The sequence below is a fragment of the Oryctolagus cuniculus genome, chromosome 7 (assembly GCF_051225735.1).
Source record: "Oryctolagus cuniculus isolate XC-2025 breed Fujian yellow rabbit chromosome 7, ASM5122573v1, whole genome shotgun sequence".
NCBI classification, from domain to species: Eukaryota; Metazoa; Chordata; class Mammalia; order Lagomorpha; family Leporidae; genus Oryctolagus; species Oryctolagus cuniculus.
The window spans coordinates 81,266,987-81,289,460 of NC_142873.1; the positions used below are offsets into that span (position 1 = coordinate 81,266,987).

Genomic DNA, 22,474 nt, shown 5'->3' on the forward strand with positions numbered 1-22,474 from the left:
TACTAACACAAACCCTGGGAAGCAGTGATGATGGTCCAAGAAATTGGGTCCCTGCTGCCCTCCTGAGTGACCCAGATGGAGTTCCTAGCTCCTAGCTTCTGCCAGGCCATACCTGGCCATTACAGGCATATAAATAACAAAACAGTAGATGGGAAGTCTCTCTCAAAAACTTTAAAAAAACAAATTTTATACTTCTCTTTTCACATTCTTTCATTATATACTGCTGTTTGTGAACAGCTCTCACACACCTAACCTTTCCCCCTGGTTCCTTCTTAAGAAACTTCTATGATGTTTATTATGTTGAAAGCATTCAAATATGCAAAGCACCTTATCACAAGAATAGTGATTTACAGGCCGGTGCCGCGGCTCACTAAGCTAATCCTCCACCTTGCAACACCGGCACACCAGGTTCTAGTGCTGGTCCGGGCGCCAGATTCTGTCCCGGTTGCCCCTCTTCCAGGCCAGCTCTCTGCTGTGGCCCGGGAAGGCAGTGGAGGATGGCCCAAGTGTTTGGGCCCTGCACCCCATGGGAGACCAGGATAATAAGTACCTGGCTCCTGCCATTGCATCAGTGCGGTGCGCCAGCCGCAGCGCGCCAGCTGTGGCGGCCACTGGAGAGTGAACCAATGGCAAAAAAGGAAGACCTTTCTCTCTGTCTCTCTCTCTCACTGTCCACTCTGCCTGTCAAAAAATAAAATAAATAAATAAAAAAAAGAATAGTGATTTACAGTTAATCCCTAATCCTCTTAACTTAAAACTGCTTGGGTAAACTGAAGTAATTTTAGACTATTTGGACAACTGAGTTAAACTTACATTCTCTTGGTTATATCAAATATATATTCACATTTATAGTTATTAAAAAACTAAATGAAAAAGTTCTTTCATTTTCTTCAAAGCACTACATTATATAAATATGGACTGATCCTATCCAAATCTACAATTTTTAAGGGGTAAAGTACTCTGAAAGTAATTAGAAATACTTTAAAGGAGTTAAATAGAAAATTCAACCTTATAAAGTGAAATCTGTTAACTCCTACACATTTGATACAAAGTGTAAACTTCAGTTCATTTGCGAATCAAAGTAACTAGGCCCATTACCTCTGCAGGAAAGAGGGAATAACAAAAGAAGAGTGGGAGAGATGCTCGCAAGGACCAAAAACAGCAGTTTTCTTAAGACTAGTCCTTTTCTAAACTGCAGGTTAATTCTTTTTTTTTTTTTTAAGATTTATTTATTTATTTGGAAGTCAGAGTTAGAGAGAGATCTTCCATCCACTGGTTCACTACACACTGGGTCAGGCTGAAGCTAGGAGCCAAGAGCTTCTTCCAGTTCTCCCATGTGGGTGGCAAAAACTCACGCACTTGGGCCATCTTCTGTTTTTCCCAAGCCATTAACATACAGTTAGATTGGAAGTGGAGTAGCCAAGACATGAACCGAGTACCCAGACAGAAGGCCAGAGGCTTTACCCACTATGCTAATGTAAATGGGAAAGCAGTGGAAGATGTCCCAAGTCCTTGGGCCCCTGTACCCATGTGGGAAACCCAGAAGAAGCTTCTGGCTCCTAGCTCCGAACTGGCCCAGCTCCAGTTGTGGCCATTTGCAGAGTGAACCAGCAGATGGAAGATCTTTGATTCTCTGCCTTTAAAGTAAAATGAATAAATCTTGAAAAAAACAAAAAAAAAAAGTCAAACCTCAAGAAGCCTTAGTTGTTCTCTTCATGTTATAACAAAGGTTTTTTTTAAAAGAATACTGTAATTTCTGGATTCTATTTTTATATGCCATTATGAATACAGTCCGTTTCTTATATTTTCTAAGCAGCATGAATATATAAACATCAAAAATGAAAAGTATTCCAATATTTCCAATAAAATCTTTTCCATTTGACTCTCAAGAGTTTTCTCGTATTCTAACTGATGTATTTGCCTATTCTAGGGAGCTACTTTTTAATGAGCCCAATATTCTGACCCGAATAAGCACAAACCTGTATCCATCTCCATACTTTTCACTGTTTTTTTCTCTTCTGCGTCTTTGTTTCTCCCTCCGAGCCTCAATCCGTCGCTTTTCTTCCTCTTCATTTTTAGGATCGGTTTTTGCTATCAGACAAGAAAGTGACAACTAAAAATCAATTTTCCATTTTGTCTTCAAATCACCAGTTCTTAAGGTATAGGCATAAAAGGGTTCACTTAGTAAGTAAACCTAAATGTTACTCACCAGAAAAATAAGTTTGAGATCGTTTGCTCTTTCTGAAACTTTATTAAATGAACTTTTATTTGAATACTACCATAAATTTTGCTGATTATTTGCTCATATTTTTCTTTAAACCTATTCATTTTCTCTTACCCTTATTCTAAGCAATAATATCTTTATCATCTAAAATCATCTTGAACACACACTTTGAAAACACTGAAGTAAACTGACCTAGCTTGGAAATTACGTCCGGGGGAGGAGTTCAGCCTAGCAGTTAATCTATCTGGGTTAAGAAGTCTACATCCAATGTTGGAGTGTCTGAGAAAGTCTCAGCTCTGTTCTCAATCCAGTTTCCTGCTAACATGCACTCTGGGAGGCAGCAGTTGATGCTCGAGAGACCTAAAATTGAGTTCTCAGCTCCTAGCCTTGGCCTGTCCCATCCCCAGTTGTTACAGGAATGTAGGGAGAGAACCATGGATCTAAGCACTCTCTCTGCCTCACAAATAATTTTAAAAAGATGTGGGTGTTGTGGCATAGTGGGTTAGTCCACCACTGGGGACACCCACAACCTATATCAAAGTGCTGATTCAAGTCCCAGCTACAGTGCTTCCAATTTAGCTCCCTGATAATAAGCCTGGGAAGCAGTAAATGATGGTTCAACTATTTGAGTTCCTGCTATCCACATGGGAAACCTATATGGAATTCCTGACTCCTGGTTTCAGCCTTGCCCAGCCTTAGCTGTTGCAGCCATTTGGGGAATGAACCAGTGGATGAACACATGCTCTCTCTCTACCCACCTCTGCCTTTCAAATAAATAAATATAATTTAAAAAAGAAAGAAAATCAAGTTCAGGAATGCTAGAGAGCTCTGGATATAAAATTTCATGCTCATACTGTAGGGGCGCTCCCATTATTTGTTAAAATGCATAAACTCCAAAATATAAGATTTTTTCTTTTTAACCACTGTTGTGATAATACATGAAACATAAAATTTACCTTTTAAAAGTATATGATTCAGTGGCATTAAGTACATTTACAATGTTGTGCAATCATCACCATTATGCAGTTTCAGAACTTTTTCAACAGCCAAATGAAATCCCATAACCATTAAGTAGCTACTCTACTTCCTAAAGCTCTGGGAAGCACTGATTTGCTATCTGTCTCTATGAATTTGCCAATTTTGAATGTCATACAAATGGAATGGTAGAGTCTACTGCCTTTTTGGATGGCTTGTTTTTATTTAGCATGTTTTTAAAGTTCACCCATGTTGTGCTATGTTATCAGCACTTCCTTTTTATAGCTTAATATTTATTATATTCCATTCAATGAATGCACTACACTGTTATGCTCTATTCATCTCTTTTTAATATTTTAATTTATTTGAAAATCATAGAGATAAAGAGATAGAGATTTCCCACCTGCTAGTTCACTCCCTAAATATTCCCAACAGCCAGGGTTGGGCCAGGCTACACTCTCACTTCTAGCTTCCTACTAAAGTATACCCTGGGAGGCAGCAGGCTATCAGTCAAGCAGCTGGGTCCCTGACAAACACTTTGGAGACCTGGATTGAGTTCCTGACTCCTAGCTTCAGCCTACCCCTGGCTGTAGTAAGCATCTGGGGAATAAACCAGTGGACAGGAGATCTCTCTCTCTCTCTCTCTCCCCCTCCCCCCCCCCTCCATGCCCCTCTCCCTCTCTCCTCTCTGCCTTCCAAATAAATGAAATAGATAAATAAAATTTCAAAGAAAAAAAAAGGAACAAGGGGCCAGAGCTGTGGCATAGTACATTAAGCATCTGCCTGTGCCACTGACATCCCATATGGGTGCCAGTTCGTGTCCCGGCTGCTCCTCTTCCAATCCAGCTCTTCGCTTATGGCCTGGGAAAGCAGCAGAAGATGGCCCAAGTGCTTGGACCCCTGCACTGGAAGACCTGAAAGAAGCTCCTGGCTTTGGACAGGCCCAGCTCTGGCCATTGCAGCCATTTGGTGAGTGAACCACCTCTGTCTATATAACTCTACCTCTCAAATAAATCTTTAAAAAAAAAAAAAGAGTAATTTGGCTCTGAACTTTTTTCGAGAAGCTTGATTTAGCTATATTCTTATACCATACAATTTACCCACTTGAAGTATACAATCCAATGGTTTTGTATTCATCAACATAACATCCTTTACCATGCTTAATTTTAGAAATTTTCTTTTTAATAAGATTTATTTAGGAGGCCAGCGTTGTGGCGTAGCAGGTAAAGCTGCCACCTGCTCTACTTGTTACAGCTCTCTGTTATGGCCTGGGAAAGCAGTAGAAAATGGCCCAAGGCCTTTGGCCCCTGCATCTGCATGGAAGACCGGGAAGAAGCTCCTGGCTCCTGGCTTCAGATCGGCGCAGCTCTGGCCATTGTGGCCAATTGAGGAGTGAATCAGCAGATGAGGGACCTCCCTCTCTTTTTCTCTGCCTCTCCTTCTATCACTGTGTAACTCTGACTTAAAAAAAAAAAAAAAAATTTATTTATTTGAAAGTCAGAGTTAGAGGTGGAGAGACAGTGAGGTCTTCCATCTGCTAGTTCGCTCCCCAGTGGCTGCAACCAACTGCCAGGGCTAGGCCAGGTGGAAGCCAGGAACTTCTTCAGGTCTTCCATATGTGTGCAAGGGACCAAGCACTTGAACCATGCACCACTGCTTTCCCAGGTGCATTAGCAGGAAGCTGGATTGGAAGTGGAACAGCGAGGACTCAAACTGGCACCCATACAGCATTACAGGTGGCAGCTCAACCCACTATGCCACAACATCAGCCTCAATTTTAAAAATTTTCATCTTCTCAAATAAAACTGAGTACTCTTTAAGTATCACTTCTCAGGCCCCTACAATCTTTACCCCAGAGCACAAAGCAACCATTAATCTATTTTCTGCCTCCATGATTTTTTCTATTCTGTACTTCCACATGAATAGAATTATAAAATAGATGAATTTGTATGACTGTTGCCTTTAATTTAGCAATAATCTTTTCAAGGTTCATCTAAGTTGTGCATGTATCAGTAATTACATTTTTAAATAAACAATACTCTATTATATGTACATACCACACTTTATCTGTCCATCTTTTGATGGATATTTGAGTTGTTTCCACCTTTTAGCTACTATAAATAATGTTGCTATAAATATCCACATGTAAGTTTTTTTGTGTGAACTTGTGTTTTCCTTTCTCTTGGGTATGAAGAAGAGAACTGATAGGTCAAATAATAATCTTATTTAATTGTTTGAGGAACTGCCAGACTATTTTCCATGTGGCTGTCATATATTACATTCCCCCTAGCAGTGCATGAGGGTTATGACTTCTCTACATCTTAAAGATTCTTATTTCCAGGCAATGTGAAGTGGTACCTGATAATAGTCTTGATTTGTATTTCCCTGTTCTACAGTTTGACTATGATTTGGCCCCCAAATTCATGTAGATGTTTAAACCTCAAACCCATAAATCAATGCTACTAAATAACACTTAATGCAATTATTTTATATAGGGGGTGGGCATGGTAGGAGGTCTTTAGGTTCATGCAAGCATGTCCTTAGAAAGTAGTTCTTACTAGAGGATTGGCTATAAAAACCTGTGTTGGGTCCAGCCACACACACACACAACCCCCGCCCCGCTTCTTGGCTCACTCTGTGATCCATCCTGTGCACACATTCTACCAATGTCATCCACCACCTCCACAGGAGCCAAACCAATAGGGCCACCAATCTAGAGATACTAAACATTCAAAACTGTGAGCTTAATAAATCTTTTCTTGTTATAAAGTTGTCTGACCCATGTATTCCATTATAGTAATGAAAAACTAATACACCCTGATAACTAATTACTGAGCACTATTTCATGTGCTTATCGGCTACTTTTATCTCTCTTCTGGAGAAATGTCCACTTATATTCTTTGCTTAATTGGGTTATTTGTTTTATTGACTTGCATGAGTTCACAATATATTCTATATATAAGTTCCTTTTCAGATGTATGATTGGCGTATCTCCCACTGTGTGAGTTCTTCTCATTTTCTCTCTCTTTTTTTTTTTTTTTTTTTTTTTTTTTGACAGGCAGAGTGAATAGTGAGAGAGAGAGACAGAGAGAAAGGTCTTCCTTTTTTGCCGTTGGTTCACCCTCCAATGGCCGCCATGGCCAGCGCGCTGCGGCCGGCGCACCGCGCTGATCCAAAGGCAGGAGCCAGGTGCAGGCGCCCAAGCACTTGGGCCATCCTCCACTGCCTTCCCGGGCCACAGCAGAGAGCTGGACTGGAAGAGGGGCAACCGGGAAAGAATCCGGCGCCCGGACCGGGACTAGAACCCGGTGTGCCGGCGCTGCAAGGTGGAGGATTAGCCTATTGAGCCGTGGCGCCGGCCCTCATTTTCTTAATGGTATTCTTGGAAACCCTATTTTGATCTTGATAAAGTCCAATTTATCTATTCTTTTAATTTGTAGCTGTGTTTTTGGTGTCATAAGAATTCCTAGAGCTGGCATTGTGGCATAGCAGGTATGGCAGCTGCCTGCAGTGCTGAAATCCCATATGGGCAAGAGTTCAAGTCCCGACTGCTCCACTTCCAATCCAGCTCTCTGCTAATGGCCTAGGAAAGCAGTGGAAGATGGCCCAAGTCCTTGGGCCACTGCATGTGCATGGGAAACCCAGAAGAAGCTCTAGGCTCCTGGCTTCAGATCAGCTCAGCTCCTTCATTGTGGCCATTTGGGGAGTGAAACAGCAGATGGAAGATCTCTCTCTCTCTCTGCCTCTTTGTAACTCTGCCTTTCAAATACATAAATCTTAAAAAAAAAAAAAAAAAAAGAATTAAGAGAATTTATTGCCAAACCCCAAGTCATGAACAGTTGCCCCACATTTTGTTCAAACAGTATTTAGTCTTAGCTCTTGCATTTTGGCTTTTGCATGTCCCAGCACCATTTATTGAAAAATATTTTCTGCCCATTGAATAGTCTTTGATATCCTAGTTGATCATAGATGTATTGGCTTATTTTTGGACTCTCAATTCTGTTCTACTGATTTAAGCCTGTCCCTGTGCCAGTGCCATGGTCTTCATTATGCCTGCTCTACAAGAAATTTTGAAATCACGAAGTGTGACTCCTTCTACTTAGTCTTTTTAAAGATTATTTTGGCTATTCCAGGGTCTTACAATTCCCTGTGAATTTTGGAGCCAGCTTGTCAATGTCTGCAACGAAATCAGCTGGAACTGATAGAGATTACATTGAATCTATAGAGGAGTTCAAAGAGTAATGCCATTTTCACAGTATTCAGCTTGCCAATTTGTGAAAACTTATATAAATTTTCTTTAATTGCTTCCCACAATATCTTGCAGTTTTCAGAGTGTAATTTTATCCTCTTTTGCTAAATGTATTTCCAAGTATTCTATTCTTTTTCATGCTGCCATGAATGAAATTGCTTCATTTCATTTTCAGAGGCCAGCACTGTAGTGTAGTAAGTTAAGCCTCTGCCTGCATCCCATATGGGCACCGGTTCAAGTCCCAGCTGTTCCACTTCCAATTCAGCTCCCTGCTAATGCCCTGGGAACCAAGTGGAAGATGGCCCAAATGCATGGGCCCTGCACCCATATAAGAGACCCAGAAGAAGCTCCTTGCTCCTTGCTTTGGCCTGGCCTAGCCCCGGTGCTGGTTGCGACCTCTGGGGAGCAAACCAGCAGATGAAGACCTCACTGTCTCTCCCTCTGTATCTCTGCCTCTCAAATAAATAAATAAATCTTTTTTTTTTTAATTTCATTTTCAGACTGGCTCTAGATTTTAATGTAAATATGATTATCTCTAAAAGTCATTTCATGCAGAAAATTAAAAGTTAATTTTCTAAAACAGTTTTCCAAGTACCAGGAACCATGAAAATTTTCTTCTCCTTGTTCTGATAAAGGTTATATAACAGACCACATCCTGCACAACACCTATAACAATATATGTAGCAACCAAGAAGGTCTAATTCAAAATTGCCAGCACACCAGGTTCTAGTGCCGGTCGGGGCACCGGATTCTGTCCCAGTTGCTCCTCTTCCAGTCCAGCTCTCTGCTGTGGCCTGGGAGTACAGTGGAGGATGGCCCAAGTGCTTGGGCCCTGCACCAGCATGGGAGACCAGGAGAGGCACCTGGCTCCTGGCTTCGGATCAGCGTGGTGCACCAGCCACAGCACGCCGGCCATAGCGGTCATTGGGGGGTGAACCAACGGAAAAGGAAGACCTTTCTCTCTGTCTGTCTCTCTGTCTAACTCTGCCTGTCACACAGGATTCAGGGAAAGAGTAGACCACAGCATGTAAATTAAAAGCACCTTTGCATATTCAGGCATGATTAATAATGATGTCATTAGGGGCAAGTGTCTGACCTAGCAGCTGAAACAGCATTTAAAATGCCATACTGGTATATCTGAATTCAATGTTAGGCTCCATTTCCTGACTCCAGCCTCCTGCTAATGCAGACCCTAGGAGGCAGCAGTGGTAGCTCAAGTAATTGAGTTCCTGCCAACCACATGGAAGACCTAAATTAAGTTTCCAGATCCTAGTTTTGGCCTTGCCCAGTCCAGCTGTTGTGGGCATTTGGAGAGTGAATAAGCAGATGGGAGCTCATTTTCTCACTCTCACACACTATCTACTTCTCAAATAAAATAAATTTAAATAATGAAGTCACTGAACATATATAATTAATAAGGACAGGCCAAATTTCTGCAGTTGTAATTATTAGGCAGTTTTTCTATAAAAACTTAGAACAAATTATCTAAAAGCATTGACTTTAACAAAATAAAAAAGTACCCTGAACCACAGCAATGTTTCTCTTACTTACTTGGTGATTTGCTGAGGTTCATCTTCTCCATCGGTTTGGCTAGCTTGGGTTTCTTGATAAAGGTTCCACCGGGCTTATTAAATGGCTGCATCATTTTTCTCTTTATTCCTCTTGCAGCAGCAACTGTCACATTGGTGGGTTTGTTTTGATAGTCAACAACAATTCCGGGTCTATGAATGTTTCCAAAATCACCCATATGCTGTAAATTTGTGAAATCAAGAAATATTAGCATATTGTCCAAAGGTAAGATATGAATTTATACATTTTTATGTTAACTACTAATTTTCACCTGAAAATTCTCTGGAATGTAACTAAAAACACACTGAAAAATGTTGTGAATTATAACATGAACTCAAATCCAGTGAATCAGTATTTTTATTTCCAATAGAACAAATATGAATATTCCTACCTATTTTTTAATTTTCACAATTCAAAACTACTTGAGATGATAAACAACATGTGCCTGTCAGAATGTTACCACTTGTACAACTCTCTGACAACTCCTCTTCAGAGTTCCTAATTGATGTATTCCCATGAAAAGACCTTAAAAGAAATCTTTATTTTACTAAAACCTGGCTTAAAACTAATGTATACAAAGAAGACCATATTTGTAGTTTGAAGTAAAAAAGATCCAGAAATCATTTAGAATGTCTCCCTGTTGAAAAACGGAATGAGAAGGCGAGATGGAACATTAGTATGAAATAGGAGAGTTAAAGCATAACCATGCATCAACTTCCAAGACACACTTCAGATCAAGAATTGCATCTGACGTTCCATTCACATTCTTACCTACAGAGACATATTCTGACCCAGAAGCCCAACAAGCAAAAGTTTACAGGTGAAGAGTCATGCAACCAAACGACTCTTTATGTCCCTTCCTCTTCTCTCATCGTTAACAAAATCCACTACACCTAGAGGCCACATGCCCACAGAAATTTATTCTGCTAATCTTACTTTTGTAAGATTAAAGATTGAGGAATTATCTGAAGAGAAGGACCCAATGGGAATTGTACAAGTGAAGATTAAAAATGAAGGTCCTACTGGTTCATCTACTTCAGTATCAGAAGAAAGAAAGAAAAGTCCATTCAGACTAGAATGGCAGTACAGGAATACATGTTTTACTGTCATAAAAACAAAACTGATACTTGAAGTCTTATTAAGAAAAAGTCCTTTGCCTAAAAATAATATGCAGCAGGATAATGTGAAGTGTATTCCGAATTTTCAAACTGGAATGGATCTTCAATTTCAAAACCCAAAGCCTATTTCCCCAACTAGTTTCAATTAACCTACAGTCATGAAGTATAATGGAAAAGCAACATCTCAGTTGCTTACACTTGCATATTATGTTCAGGAATACCTATCCAGCCTAGTATACTTGAATAAATTAGTGTTTCCAGCTAATTTATAAAGTCACATCAGAAAAATCTTCACTAATTATCCATTAAAGGTGCAATGCATTTCACGTTAAGTAAAGAGTAACTGTTAAAAATGCAAAATTTCTATACGGGTATGACAAACTACACTGATGTACCAAAGGCTAATGAAAGTCAAAAACATGTGTCCTATCACATTTTTTATCACAAGTATTTTCCTCAGCAGGAAATACTAAGAGCAACTAATTTTAAAAGATCTTATAACAATAATACAATATTCTTTACATGATCAAACTACTTAATAACCCCACAATCTATATATCCTTACCAGGTAAAATTTCATATCAATCAAGCTACCTAGAAATCTAAAGCATAATCTTTACAAACTCTATATCCTGAAACACCTGAGGACTTTTATATTTACTCATTTTAGCAATAATTTACAAACTACTACTTCCTAGGAATAAGCCATAAACATGTCTGTCCAAGTAGAAAATCACTTCTCTAGAGTAAAGCTAGTGACACATGGGAAAATAAAATAACCATAAGAGAGTGAGTTGGGCAAAATTAGACTGACCAAAAATTCTACAATCTATTAAACACTTCAACTTCTTTACTGTGTAGACATAGCTCGGCTATACTGATCTATCATCAACTTGTGTTTAATGTGAAACATGGAGCTATGAAGAAATTCTACATGCTACAGTTTAACAAAGTATAAACATTTTATCATACATTGCACCTTTAACCTACTCAAAAACTCAAAAAGGGTTCAATTACCTTTTACAATAATCCAAAACTGTCCCACTAGCAAAACTGCTAGTGTTTACAAGGAAAAATGCAACTCCTTTTAACCCCTTTTAGACCAAACCTAACAGCCTCACCTTTTTAACAAAGGGAGATTTGGCACAACTTTACAACAATCATCTTAAACTGCCACTTACTTTCAGAGGTGCTGGAAAAACTTTTACAGTCAACCTAAAAATTATGTTATGAGTCAGCTTTTGCTTAAAATACACTGGGATGAACAGTGTTTATGCTAATTAAAAACCATGGTCTTGAAAGGGTTTAAAAGAGTGACTAGTGAAAAGAATCTGAAAAGATTCTGTTGTACTTACTCCTCGGCCTCGGCCTCTGCCTGTTGATGGTCCTCCAAAAGCATCATAGTTTCTGCTTCCAAACGTACTTTCAGGATAAGCAGGCGTTCCTCTCCCCCGAGAGCCTACAGGTGCAGGCTTCATATGGGGTGAAGAAAAACTGCTGTAGGAAGAGTAATTCTCTCTTCCTCTGTCCTCCATAAACCCAGGCCTCAATTTTGAACGGGAGTAAGGTGCTTCCCAGCTAGACCCGCCCTGGTTTCTACCTCCGAAAGAGTCAAGGCTATTCCGGTAGGAGCTCTCAAATCGACCACCATAACTACCTCCGAAGCGGCTTTGTTCGGGTTCATTAAAACCATAGCCAGATCTGTACAGATCTCGCCCACCCAGAGAAGACCTGGAGTCGTAAGACTCATAAGGTCCAAACCTGGAAAAGTTGCACAGTGAGGGAAAAAACAAAAGTAAGCTTACTAATGTTAGACAATTCAAAAGACAAATTATAAGATGACATTTATCAACTAAAATTCATTTATACCATACTGGATTATACAGTTCTACTTTTATTCACACTTGATTAGGGCTGGGCAATTCAACATGAGACCAGACAGAAAGCTATCTGAGTCAGTTTCTAAATGGAATTTAGTTTCATAAACCTTAAAAATATGCTTTTTTAGCAGCTTTTCTTATTTTATTAAGAAGATTTGACTGTTATCATTAAAGCCCAGCCCTAGTCTTGGATAAGGTTCATTTGCTAAAGTTCACAAACTACTCAAACTTTCTTTGAATCCATTGCTACTATTGAAAATTACAAAGCATTTACAACACTTTGGCTTTCAGTTGGGACACAAATTGCAGACTACACAGATATAGGCTATTTGTGACATAGAGAGATCCATTTGCACCCCAATAATCTATATCACAAAACTACTGCATTGTGTCTGTAGTAGTCAAAATTTGGGAAATTATCTGATTATAAAATTTAACAATCTACCAAACTTCAGCCAGTGTCAATAATCAATCCTTAAACACTTTTTACTTATAGACTAGCAAATCTAACAAATCTATGAGAATAAATACATAAAATAGAACATAAAAGATCACAATGTATACCCTTTGCATATGAATTTTCAAGGCAGATGAGAAAGAATACATTTTATAATAACTTATTTGAAAAATCATTTCCTGTCAGGAAATTCACATAAAACTACTCTACAAAGGGAGCACACAGTCTCCTCAAGATTTTAATAGAGACAACACAAGAAACAAATTATCTTACTTCTCACAAACCCAAAACAAGGATTACAAAAGTTGCTTGTTATCTTATAACAGTTTTATAAAGGCCCACAATTATACATAAGACACAAATTATAACAACTACAGAAATAGTTTATGCATATCACATTTACAATAACAGAGCAGTAACTGATAAAACATTTAAATGTGTCACATTATTTCAACCATTCATAAGATATTATGTAGTTCTGAATCCTAGAAACCATGTAAAAATATTTCCTCTTTCTGACTATATTTTAAAACATCTATCACACAAGCAAACTGATGTAACTACTCATTTTTTAAATTTTTCTCTACTATGAACCTTAAAGGCACACTTGAAACAGAAAGAAGGAAAGGAAGCATCATTCCATCCATCATTAAGGAATCCAGATCCTTCATTTATGAAGGACAACAGTTTCAAATGTCTCCTAACTAGTTTTGCTTATATTTCAGTGGGAATCTTTGTGCCTCAAAAAACAGACCCTCTTCTCCTGAAACATGGTCAACCCTAAAGCTTATAGTTGTGTAAGGAGGTTAAAGGTTTACATGGTCTCAAAAACAAATATGAATATAAACAAAATCAAGACTTAGGCAAAGGAACTGTATTCATGGCTTTAACACAATGCTCCTAGCCTAGAGCACAAAGTATTTTTAGTGAAGTAGTAACTGTCAATAAATGACCTGGATGTGATTTAAAGAACATTTTTATTATGACAATATGCTCTTGCAACTTATTTAAAATTAAAAGAAACATTATCTTCAATGTTTCTTAGAAACTGATGTTACTAGACTGGTTCAGTTAAAAGACTGCTTTTGCTACCCTATATAGCACCCCATATTAGAAAAGATTTTCTTTTAAAATCTCAATGACAAGCTACACAAATAAGTACTTTCAGTAACATATTTTTAGGTAGTTTGTTCTGGACTTTTTGATTGATAAGGAGTTAAAAAGTAAAAATGTTCATTGCTAAAACCAGAGTATTTTACTCTTATTACATTGGAATGACAATAGTTATCAGGGGGTTTCCTAAATTAATGTCTGTCAATGATCCTGAGATAACTTTTATACCATTAATTAGTACCTTTAAATGTTTCAAGTGACTATTCAATACCAAACAGTGACATTTATGTATAACAACATATCTAAAAAATACTTAAAACAATATATTCAGAATCTTAGTTAGCTAAGTTGGCCAAGTGATTAAGCAATTTACCTGCTACCCCCACCACCACCACTGTGATTGTCCATGCCATATGACTGGTTTAGGTAGGAATCCATGGATCTCTGACCCCCATAGGATCCATGGCCATAGTCACGATCCATCCCTATAAAAGTTTAAAAAGAAAAAAATTAAATTAAGCTCACCTTCACTGGCACTCAAAAGAAGAATTTTTAGATAAATATCCTTGAATGCCAGACCTCCATAAGATCCAGGGCCATAATCACGATCCATTCCTAAAAGACAGTCAATAAGAAGCTCTCAGTAAAATATTCAGAAAACCTTGAATAACACATAAAATTGCCTATCAATTATGTGAAATAACATGATTCACAATTAAGTTAAATCACATTAGACATTTAAGGAAAACACAAATAATCTAAAAAGTCAGATTTGAGAACAAAGTTGATATTTCAAAGGAACATATATTGTGAACTAAAAACCTATATATTACAATTTTTTTCAATTTAACCAATATTTATTTGTCTAGGAAACTATTATATGGCCCCGTATTGGGCATTACAGCATATAAAGAAGAATTAACGATACATAACTCCTATTTTCAGAGAAAACAGCACTTAACAACATTAAAGGAAAAAAAATTGTAAAAATACTATCCCTATTTTCTGAATCTAACTGCTCTCAAAATATCTAAAAACTCACAAGCAGGAGTGAGTATTTGGCCTAGTAGTTAACATACCCACATCCCATCAGAGCATCTCTATTAGCTTTTGACATCAGCTTTCTGCCAATTATTTCAAATTTATTTCAAACACCTACTTAACTGGCTTTCCCTGCTTTTTGCTCCCTTCCTGTTCATTCTGAAGACAAATGAAATTTTAAAAATCAGATAAGTATCATGTTCAATGCTCAGTAACTTCCAAAGGCTTCCAATCTTACTCCAAGTAAAAGCCAAAGCCTTAAAATTGACTCACAGACCCTACACCAGCAGCTCTTAACCAGGAGACATTAGCAACATTTTTGGTTGTCCCAACTAGGGGGCAGGTATGACATCAAGGGCATACAAGGCCAGGGATAGTCCTGAATATTCTATAATGCATAGGACATCTGGCCGCAACAAAGAATTACCCAGCCCAAAATGTCAATAGTGTCAAAGCTGAGAAACACTGCCCTACTTGACCTCCTTCTTTACACTATCTTCCATACACTGTTTTTTTCTAAAGATTTATGTATTTATTTGAAAAGCAGAGATACAGAGAAGGAGAGGGAGAAGGGAAGTAGGGAGGGGGAAGGAGAAGAAGAGGGGAAGGATCTTCCATCTGCTGGTTCACTCCTCAAACGGCCGTGACAGCCAGGGCTGGGCCAGGCAGAAGCCAGGATCTTCCTCTGGATCTCCCACATGGGTGCAGGAGCCCAAGTACTTCAGCCATCTTCTGCTACTTCCCTAAGCTCCTTAGCAGGGAGCTGGACCGGAAATGGAACAGCCCAAACTCAAACCTGCAACCATATGGGATGCCAGCACTGCACAGAAGCTTAACCTGCTACTTCACAGCACTGGCCCCCTTACACTCTAATTTATTCTATTCCAGCTACAACTATTTTTGCAGCTGATAGTCCCTCTGCCTGGTATCTCCTCCCCTGTACCTACACTGTTTACCCCTTCAACTCTGTCATGTCTTCACTTTCTATCATTTCTTAAATGTAAGCAAATCACTTTTGATTTTCAATGCCTTCTGACAACACTTTAGCACTCTGGTCTTGTTTTAAGACTACTGAGCAAAAATCACCAAATCTAATCAAACTAGTCTTCTGTGTGTCTCTCTAGAAATCACAATGTATTCACCCATATCTTCGTTCTTCCTGTTCTACCAGGAATGATTTCCCTTTTTCTGCTACTTATGTAAAAAGTTTTACAAAGCAAGAAGGAAAACATGGAGACACTTAAAATAAAAAATCCCTTGCAAGAAATGGTCTGGAGGAAATTTTTTTATCTGGACATATATTCTAATACCTCTACTTCATTGCAATTGCTGGAAAATGCAGTGCTAGCAATGAAGTATGCTGCTGGCTTCATCTGGTACCTACATATCTTTTATTTCCTGTAATTTATAACATCCTTCCTCCACACTGCCTCATGGCTTGCATCATAACGTCCCTTAAATCTATAAAAATGTTACTTTTTCCCATGAATCCCTCCTCAGTGACTCTCTTTAAAATTGTACCTCATGCACACACATTTGTCTTGCTTCCTCATGTTATTTTTCCTCCCTAGCAATTATTACTATCTAATGCACAATGTTACTTCTTTGTCTTGTGTACCAGTTCATCACACAAAGGCAGGGATACTTGTATCTGTCCATTTAGTTCATGGCTGTATTCCCACTTCCTAGGACAATTTTCTGGCATACAACAGACAATAAATGTTTGTTGAATGGCGTCAAATCAAATCCCTAAAACCAAAGTCCTCACGTATAAAATGCAGAAAAACTAGACCTCAAAGTATTGTCAAGCAGTGGTCTTTATCCAGAAGTGCTTTCCAAAATCATTCAGTTATCTCTACAATATGCACTGTCCTAAAATTAAGATTCAAAAGGTCTAGGGTATAATCTGAAGAGATTTACAAGTTTTCCTGAGGGATTCTTTCATAAAACATTTTTAAATGTATTTTAATTATTCGAAAACCAGACAGCCACAGATCTCTTCTCAGGTGGTTCACTCCCCAAATGCCCGTAACAGTGGTGGTGGACCAGGCTGAAGCTGGGGAGCTAGAACTAAATCCAGATCTCCCACATGGGTATTAGGGAACCAGCTACTTGGACCATCAGCTGCTGCATCCCAGGGTGCATATTAGCAGGAAGTCAAACTGAGAAGATAATGAACCTCATGTACTCCAATATAAGATGTAAGCATTCCAAGCAGTATCTTAACTGCCTTGCCAAATGCCCACCTCTTCCCCTCAAGGGATTCTAACAATCACCCTCAGATGCTATCACTGTTAGAATTCAACTTAACAGATGAGGCAGGCATTGTGGCTTAGAGAGTTAATCTGCCATCTGCAATGCCAGCATCCCATGTGAGCTACTCCACTTCCAATCCAGCTTCCTGCTATTGTGACTGGGAAAGCAGCAGCAGATGACCCAAGTGCTTGTGTCCCTGAACCTACATTGGAGACGTGGAAGAAGCTCCTGGCTCCTGGTTTTGACCTTGCCAAGCCCTAACTGTTGTAGCCATTTATGGAGTGAACCAGAGGATGGACATTCTCTCTCTCTAACTCTGCCTTTCAAATAAACGAATCTTAAAAAATAAAAACAAACTGGGCCAGCACCGTAGCATAGCAGGTAAAGCCACCACCTGCAGTGCCAGCATCCCATATGGGCACCAGTTCGAGTCTCAGCTGCCCTACTTCCGATCCAGCTCTCTGCTATGGCCTTCCCAGTAGAAGAAGGGCCCCTGCACTTGCGTGGGAGACCAGGAAGAGGTTCCTGGCTTCGGATCCGCACAGCTCAGCGCAGCTCTGGCCATTGCGGCGAATTGGGGAGTGAAACAGGATGGAAGAACCTCTCTGCCTCTCCTCTCTCTGTGCAACTCTGACTTTCAAATAAATAAATCTTTAAAAAAATAAAAATTAAAAAAAAACCCTGAACAGAAAATAAAAACCATAAGATCTTTTTATAATACTATATGGTAATAAAGAAATAAATTTCTTGCCCTGAATGATTCTGCATTTCAAGTCCTACGCTGAGACATTAAATCCAACTCTAGGGCTGGCGCTGTGGCTCACTTGGTTAATCCTCCACCTGGGGCACCGGCATCCCACATGGGCGCCGGATTCTGTCCCAGTTGCTCCTCTTCCAGTCCAGCTTTCTGCTGTGGCCCAGGAGGGCAGTGGAGGATAGCCCAAGTGCTTGGAGACCAGGAGGAAGCACCTGGCTCCTGGCTTCTGAATGGCGAAGCACCAGCAGCAGTGGCCATTTGGGGAGTGAACCAATGGAAGGAAAACCTTTCTGTCTCTCTGTCAAATAAATTAAAAAAAAAAAAAAAAATCCAACTCTCCAGTAAATCCTATGCAGGCTGTGGGCTTCTACTATTCCCAATAAGTCTCAATTTGAATTTGGTAAAAGCAACAGTCCCACCTACTCATTTTTATTCAGCTCTCTGAATTTTCTACCTATTACTAGACATCATACAAGTTATGTTTATTTTCTTTGAAAACATGTTATTATTTTAAAAATCATTAGTCACTTTTGAAGTTTAGGATCTCAAAATTCTTCTAAATTTATGAAATGGCTTTCTAACTAATTTTGCAATTTTCAATCTAACCTACACATGGATACAATTAAACTTCCCATGGTAAATTTTTACTATGTCATTCTCTTATTCAAAAATATTTTTCAGCACTCCTTTAATACATATTCACAGGGGCAAAGCAATGTGAAGCCATGGCCTGCAGCATTGCTGGCATCCCACAGGGGCGCCAGTTCGAGTTTCCCCTGTTCTATTTCCAATCCCGCCTCCTAATGCACCCAGGAAACAGTGGAAGATGGCCCAAGTGCTTGTGTCCCTGCCATCTCCTGGCTTCAGTCTGAGCCAGCCCTGGCCATTGCAGTCATCTAGGGAGTGCACCAGTGGTTGGAAGATCTGTGTGCATGTGTAACTCTGTGCAACCCTGCCTTTCAAATGATAAAATAAATTGTTTGTTAAAAATACAAAGTGACTCCTTTCTGTATGTTGAGCCTGAGTCAAATTCAAAGTTTCTTTAATCATTACAAACCATACATAAAAATGAGCTAATGTTAATAGTTCCCATAAAATAGCAGTCTTCCTTAATAGTACATTTTCTTTGGTTTTATTTTGTGAACATACTACATTCTATACAACATTTTGGTTTTTGCATTTCTCTGGAAGTCAGGATACTTCATGCTATCCCCTTTTAAATCCCTTATATAATGCTTTTTTAACCTGTTTGATTTTTTTTTTTGAGTCATTATCCTATCTGGCGGGGACTTTATAGCAATCAAAGTAACATCCAATTGTGTTCTGCATTTCTCTTGTGATTTTAACTAGCTCTGTAGTCACAAGTCACAAGGCTTATGTTAATAACATCCAGGTTTTTTTATGTGTTCCTCTTTAAGCACTACACATTGGGAAGCATAGAAGAAAATGACCTCAAAACAAGGTCAAAATGCATTACAAAGAAGCTATATAGAATCAAGCCAATAATCCACTTAAGCTACATTACTCAATACCAAAGCTTCTAATTCAACAAAAAGAACTCAGCCAGTACTGGGTACTTCACCACTTAGAATGTTATTAGAGCCTTTGTAATAAATTTAAAAATCATAATTCAAATAAAATGGACAAAAAGTCTAATTAACAATGAAAACCCTTAACTTTTTCTGATCCCAAATTCAAATACTACATACATTATAGCAACAGTTAACAATGAAAAGTGATACATCAAGAGCCAAAACCATGACTGAAAAAGTAGAACTGACTTTTCACATTGGTGAGTCTGAAGAGAAAATCTGAAATGCACTGAATCCTCAAAAAATTTAATTGCAAATGAAAGAGGATACTTACCATTAAAGCCCTGATAAGTATTCCTGCAAGCAGAGTGTGTGTAATCTATGAAGACACAGTTAACAGAAAGGAATTAGTAAAATATTAGCAAACCTCCAAAATTATATATGCATCTATTTGAAACAAACACAATTTCTCAAATGTCATTAACTCAATTATCTGCAAAACTGAGGTACAAACAATTACCAATACTCCCTTTGGGAAAACACGCATCTCTTGACCACCCTCCCCAAAGGCAGGTTCATCTCATCATCCAATTACAGTAATGGAAAAATTAGTTCATAACACCTGATCCATAATAACAGTCAAAAGAGGGATCCAATACTGATTTACAGTAAAGAACAAGAAGGAAAGCAGAGCGGCTAAAATTATGTATTAAAAACATGCAAAAAGCAGAGACATTTGAGAGGTGGTTTTATGTAATGTAATTTTTTTCAAAGTCAACACTTCTGCCATTTAATTCACTGTCTATAAAGATTTCAAGATCTAATCTGAGGAATGTATATGTATATCTGAGTGTGTGTTAAATCCATCCAAGATACGGCACCGTTGAAAACCATATTGCCAATTTCCCCATCAAACCAATTTAACAAAAGTTTAATCATTTAGTTAATTTTGCAAATAAATACTGAAAGAATGAAATTTTTTTTTTTTTTTTTTTGACAGGCAGAGTGGACAGTGAGAGAGAGAGAGACAGAGAGAGAAAGGTCTTCCTTTTGCTGTTGGTTCACCCTCCAATGGCCGCCGCTGCAGCCGGCGCACCGCGCTGATCCGATGGCAGGAGCCAGGATCCAGGTGCTTTTCCTGGTCTCCCATGGGGTGCAGGGCCCAAGCACTTGGGCCATCCTCCACTGCACTCCCTGGCCATAGCAGAGAGCTGGCCTGGAAGAGGGGCAACCGGGACAGAATCCGGCGCCCCAACCGGGACTAGAACCCGGTGTGCCGGCGCCGCAAGGTGGAGGATTAGCCTATTGAGCCACGGCGCCGGCCCTTGAAAGAATGAAATTTAATACAGTACTCATTTGGATACAACAGAACCACACTACACTGTATAGATACACTGTTGGTCAAATTCCATTTCCCAAATAGAATTTGGTGACTGAGGATGGACAGCGCGGCAGGGAATATTTTATCACGGACACTGTTTAGAATTGTAGGCCTATGAGAATAGTAAGTTATTACTAAGTTTGATTCTTGTTTTTCAATTGCAGAATTTGTATTGGCTAATTGCGTTGGGGTGGGTGGAAAGGATTGTCCCCACCTACACCTGGCAGCCTCTGATTGCCCTTTGGGTGTTTGTACTATCAAACTGTAGCCTGAAAACACAGTAAATTTTTTTTTTATTTTCATCCCAAACTTTGATCACTTCAAACATTCAGAGTTGAAAGGTATTTATATCAAAATGAGTCAAAGTCCAACTAAAACAAACAAAAACCCCAGGTACTCTTACCAGCTGAACTTCCTATTTCAAAGTATCTACAAAAGGGCTAATGGGGGGGGGGGGGCCTTTCATATATCTTGATTCAGTAGCTTTTACTTTTGTAAAAATCAAAATTCAAAAGCTGCTTCATTCCTAAGCGGAGATCACACCTCATTCAATGTTAAGTATGGCTTGTTTTTTTGGTGGCATTAGAGGCTTTCAACTACTTAGCGAACTGGTTTTTATTTAGAAACGCCTGCCTGGTTCCCCCGGATTAAATCCAGTTTAACTACACAAGCCCTTTCCCTTGCCTCCCTACTTGCTGTCACTACATGCCATTTTTTTTTCCTCTCTCGACACCCATGTCGCTAAAAGTTGAGGACTTTTGAGGACATCGGAGGACAAGACGAAGCCCAGATTAATTTTTTGTGACCCTGTGAAAACGATCTGAAGAGCTGGGGGGGGGGGGGGGGGGCTAAAAGGCACGGCTCCGACAGTTTATTTCGTCAGCAGGAACACAAGCGGCTGAGTACACGTCTGAAGGTGAAGGGCACGTGATGTTTGCTCGTGCCAGAATTCTAACTTAAACCGCATCCACACACAAGACCGAAAAAAATAAATAAATAAAAGTGCTCCGGTTCACAGAGCCTAATTCGAACGAGAATTAACAAGCCCAGTTTTCCAACCAGGAAATACCTGGCTTTCCACCGATCGTCTCTGAGGGACGCCCTCTAAACATCTTTTCTTAAAAACAACCGAAATCAGCACCGTGAACAAGCCTCGGAAAATGCTACCAGGCAGGAAGAGCACTGACTAAACGGACGGACGGGCCGGGTCGCCGCCCTGTGGGGCGAAGGCGACACGAGGGGGGTGGGGGTGGCGGCAGGCCCCATGCGTCCGTTTGCCTGACCCGGGAAGTTGGGAGGCGTTAGGCGGTTTCCACGCACCGGGGCCTGGGCGAGGCCGCGGCCCGAGCCCCGGGGCCTGGAGCTCTGGGCGCGTCCTTCCCGGCACCGAGGCCCACACCCAGCTCCCAGGTTCTCCCGGCCGGGCCGATTCGAGGCGTGCGGGTCCCTCCAGAGGCCGCCTCAGGGCCCTGGGCCCGGCCTCCAGGCCCGCCAGAACAAAGCCCACACGGCCATCTTGAGACGGTAAACAGACCCCCGGCGCAGGCCTCCCGCCTCCCGCCCGCCGCGGAGACCTCTCAAGAGGCTGCGCTTACCGTCCTCGAAGTCCATGGCGGAGGCTCGGGGCGGACGGCCTCAGAGGCGCTAAGCTGAGCTCTGGCCGGCAGCAAGCGCCCGCGATCCGCGCGGTTCCACACAACCAGTCTGCTCCACCGAGAGCGGCGCTACGGGCCGGAGAGCGCAGGCCACAGTGAGGCTGGGGGCAGGGCCGGGCGGTGCTGCCGGCCGCCGCAGCGCGGCCCGCGATTGGCTGGCGCGGGCTGGTGGGCGGGCCCTGGCGCGGGGGCGGGAAGCAGGGCCGCTGTCACGCTCTAGGATTTTGACCCCGTGGAGCCGCCGCGGGCACGGTGGGTAAAAAAGAG

The 22,474-nt window shown here is 40.3% G+C and overlaps 1 protein-coding gene across 4 annotated transcripts in view; it reads right to left on the reverse strand.

Moving 5' to 3' along the window:
- The window catches only part of ZNF326 (zinc finger protein 326), a 31,858-nt gene extending 9,586 nt beyond the window's left edge, over nt 1–22,272 (reverse strand). Inside the window, exons 1-7 of one of the 4 annotated variants that reach the window (XM_002715870.6) lie at nt 22,148–22,272; nt 19,506–19,550; nt 14,165–14,200; nt 13,959–14,070; nt 11,491–11,896; nt 9,000–9,198; nt 1,980–2,091 (exon numbers count right to left, since the gene is read on the reverse strand). In XM_002715870.6, the coding sequence (XP_002715916.3) occupies nt 1,980–2,091; nt 9,000–9,198; nt 11,491–11,896; nt 13,959–14,070; nt 14,165–14,200; nt 19,506–19,550; nt 22,148–22,163 (926 nt within the window). In that variant the 5' untranslated portion in view covers nt 22,164–22,272. Of the gene's footprint in view, nt 1–1,979; nt 2,092–8,999; nt 9,199–11,490; nt 11,897–13,958; nt 14,071–14,110; nt 14,201–19,505; nt 19,551–22,147 lie in introns of all 4 variants that reach the window. The other 3 variants (XM_089300388.1, XM_070078085.2, XM_017346099.4) reach the window with 3 other exon arrangements.
- Nucleotides 22,273–22,474: the final 202 nt, after the last annotated feature.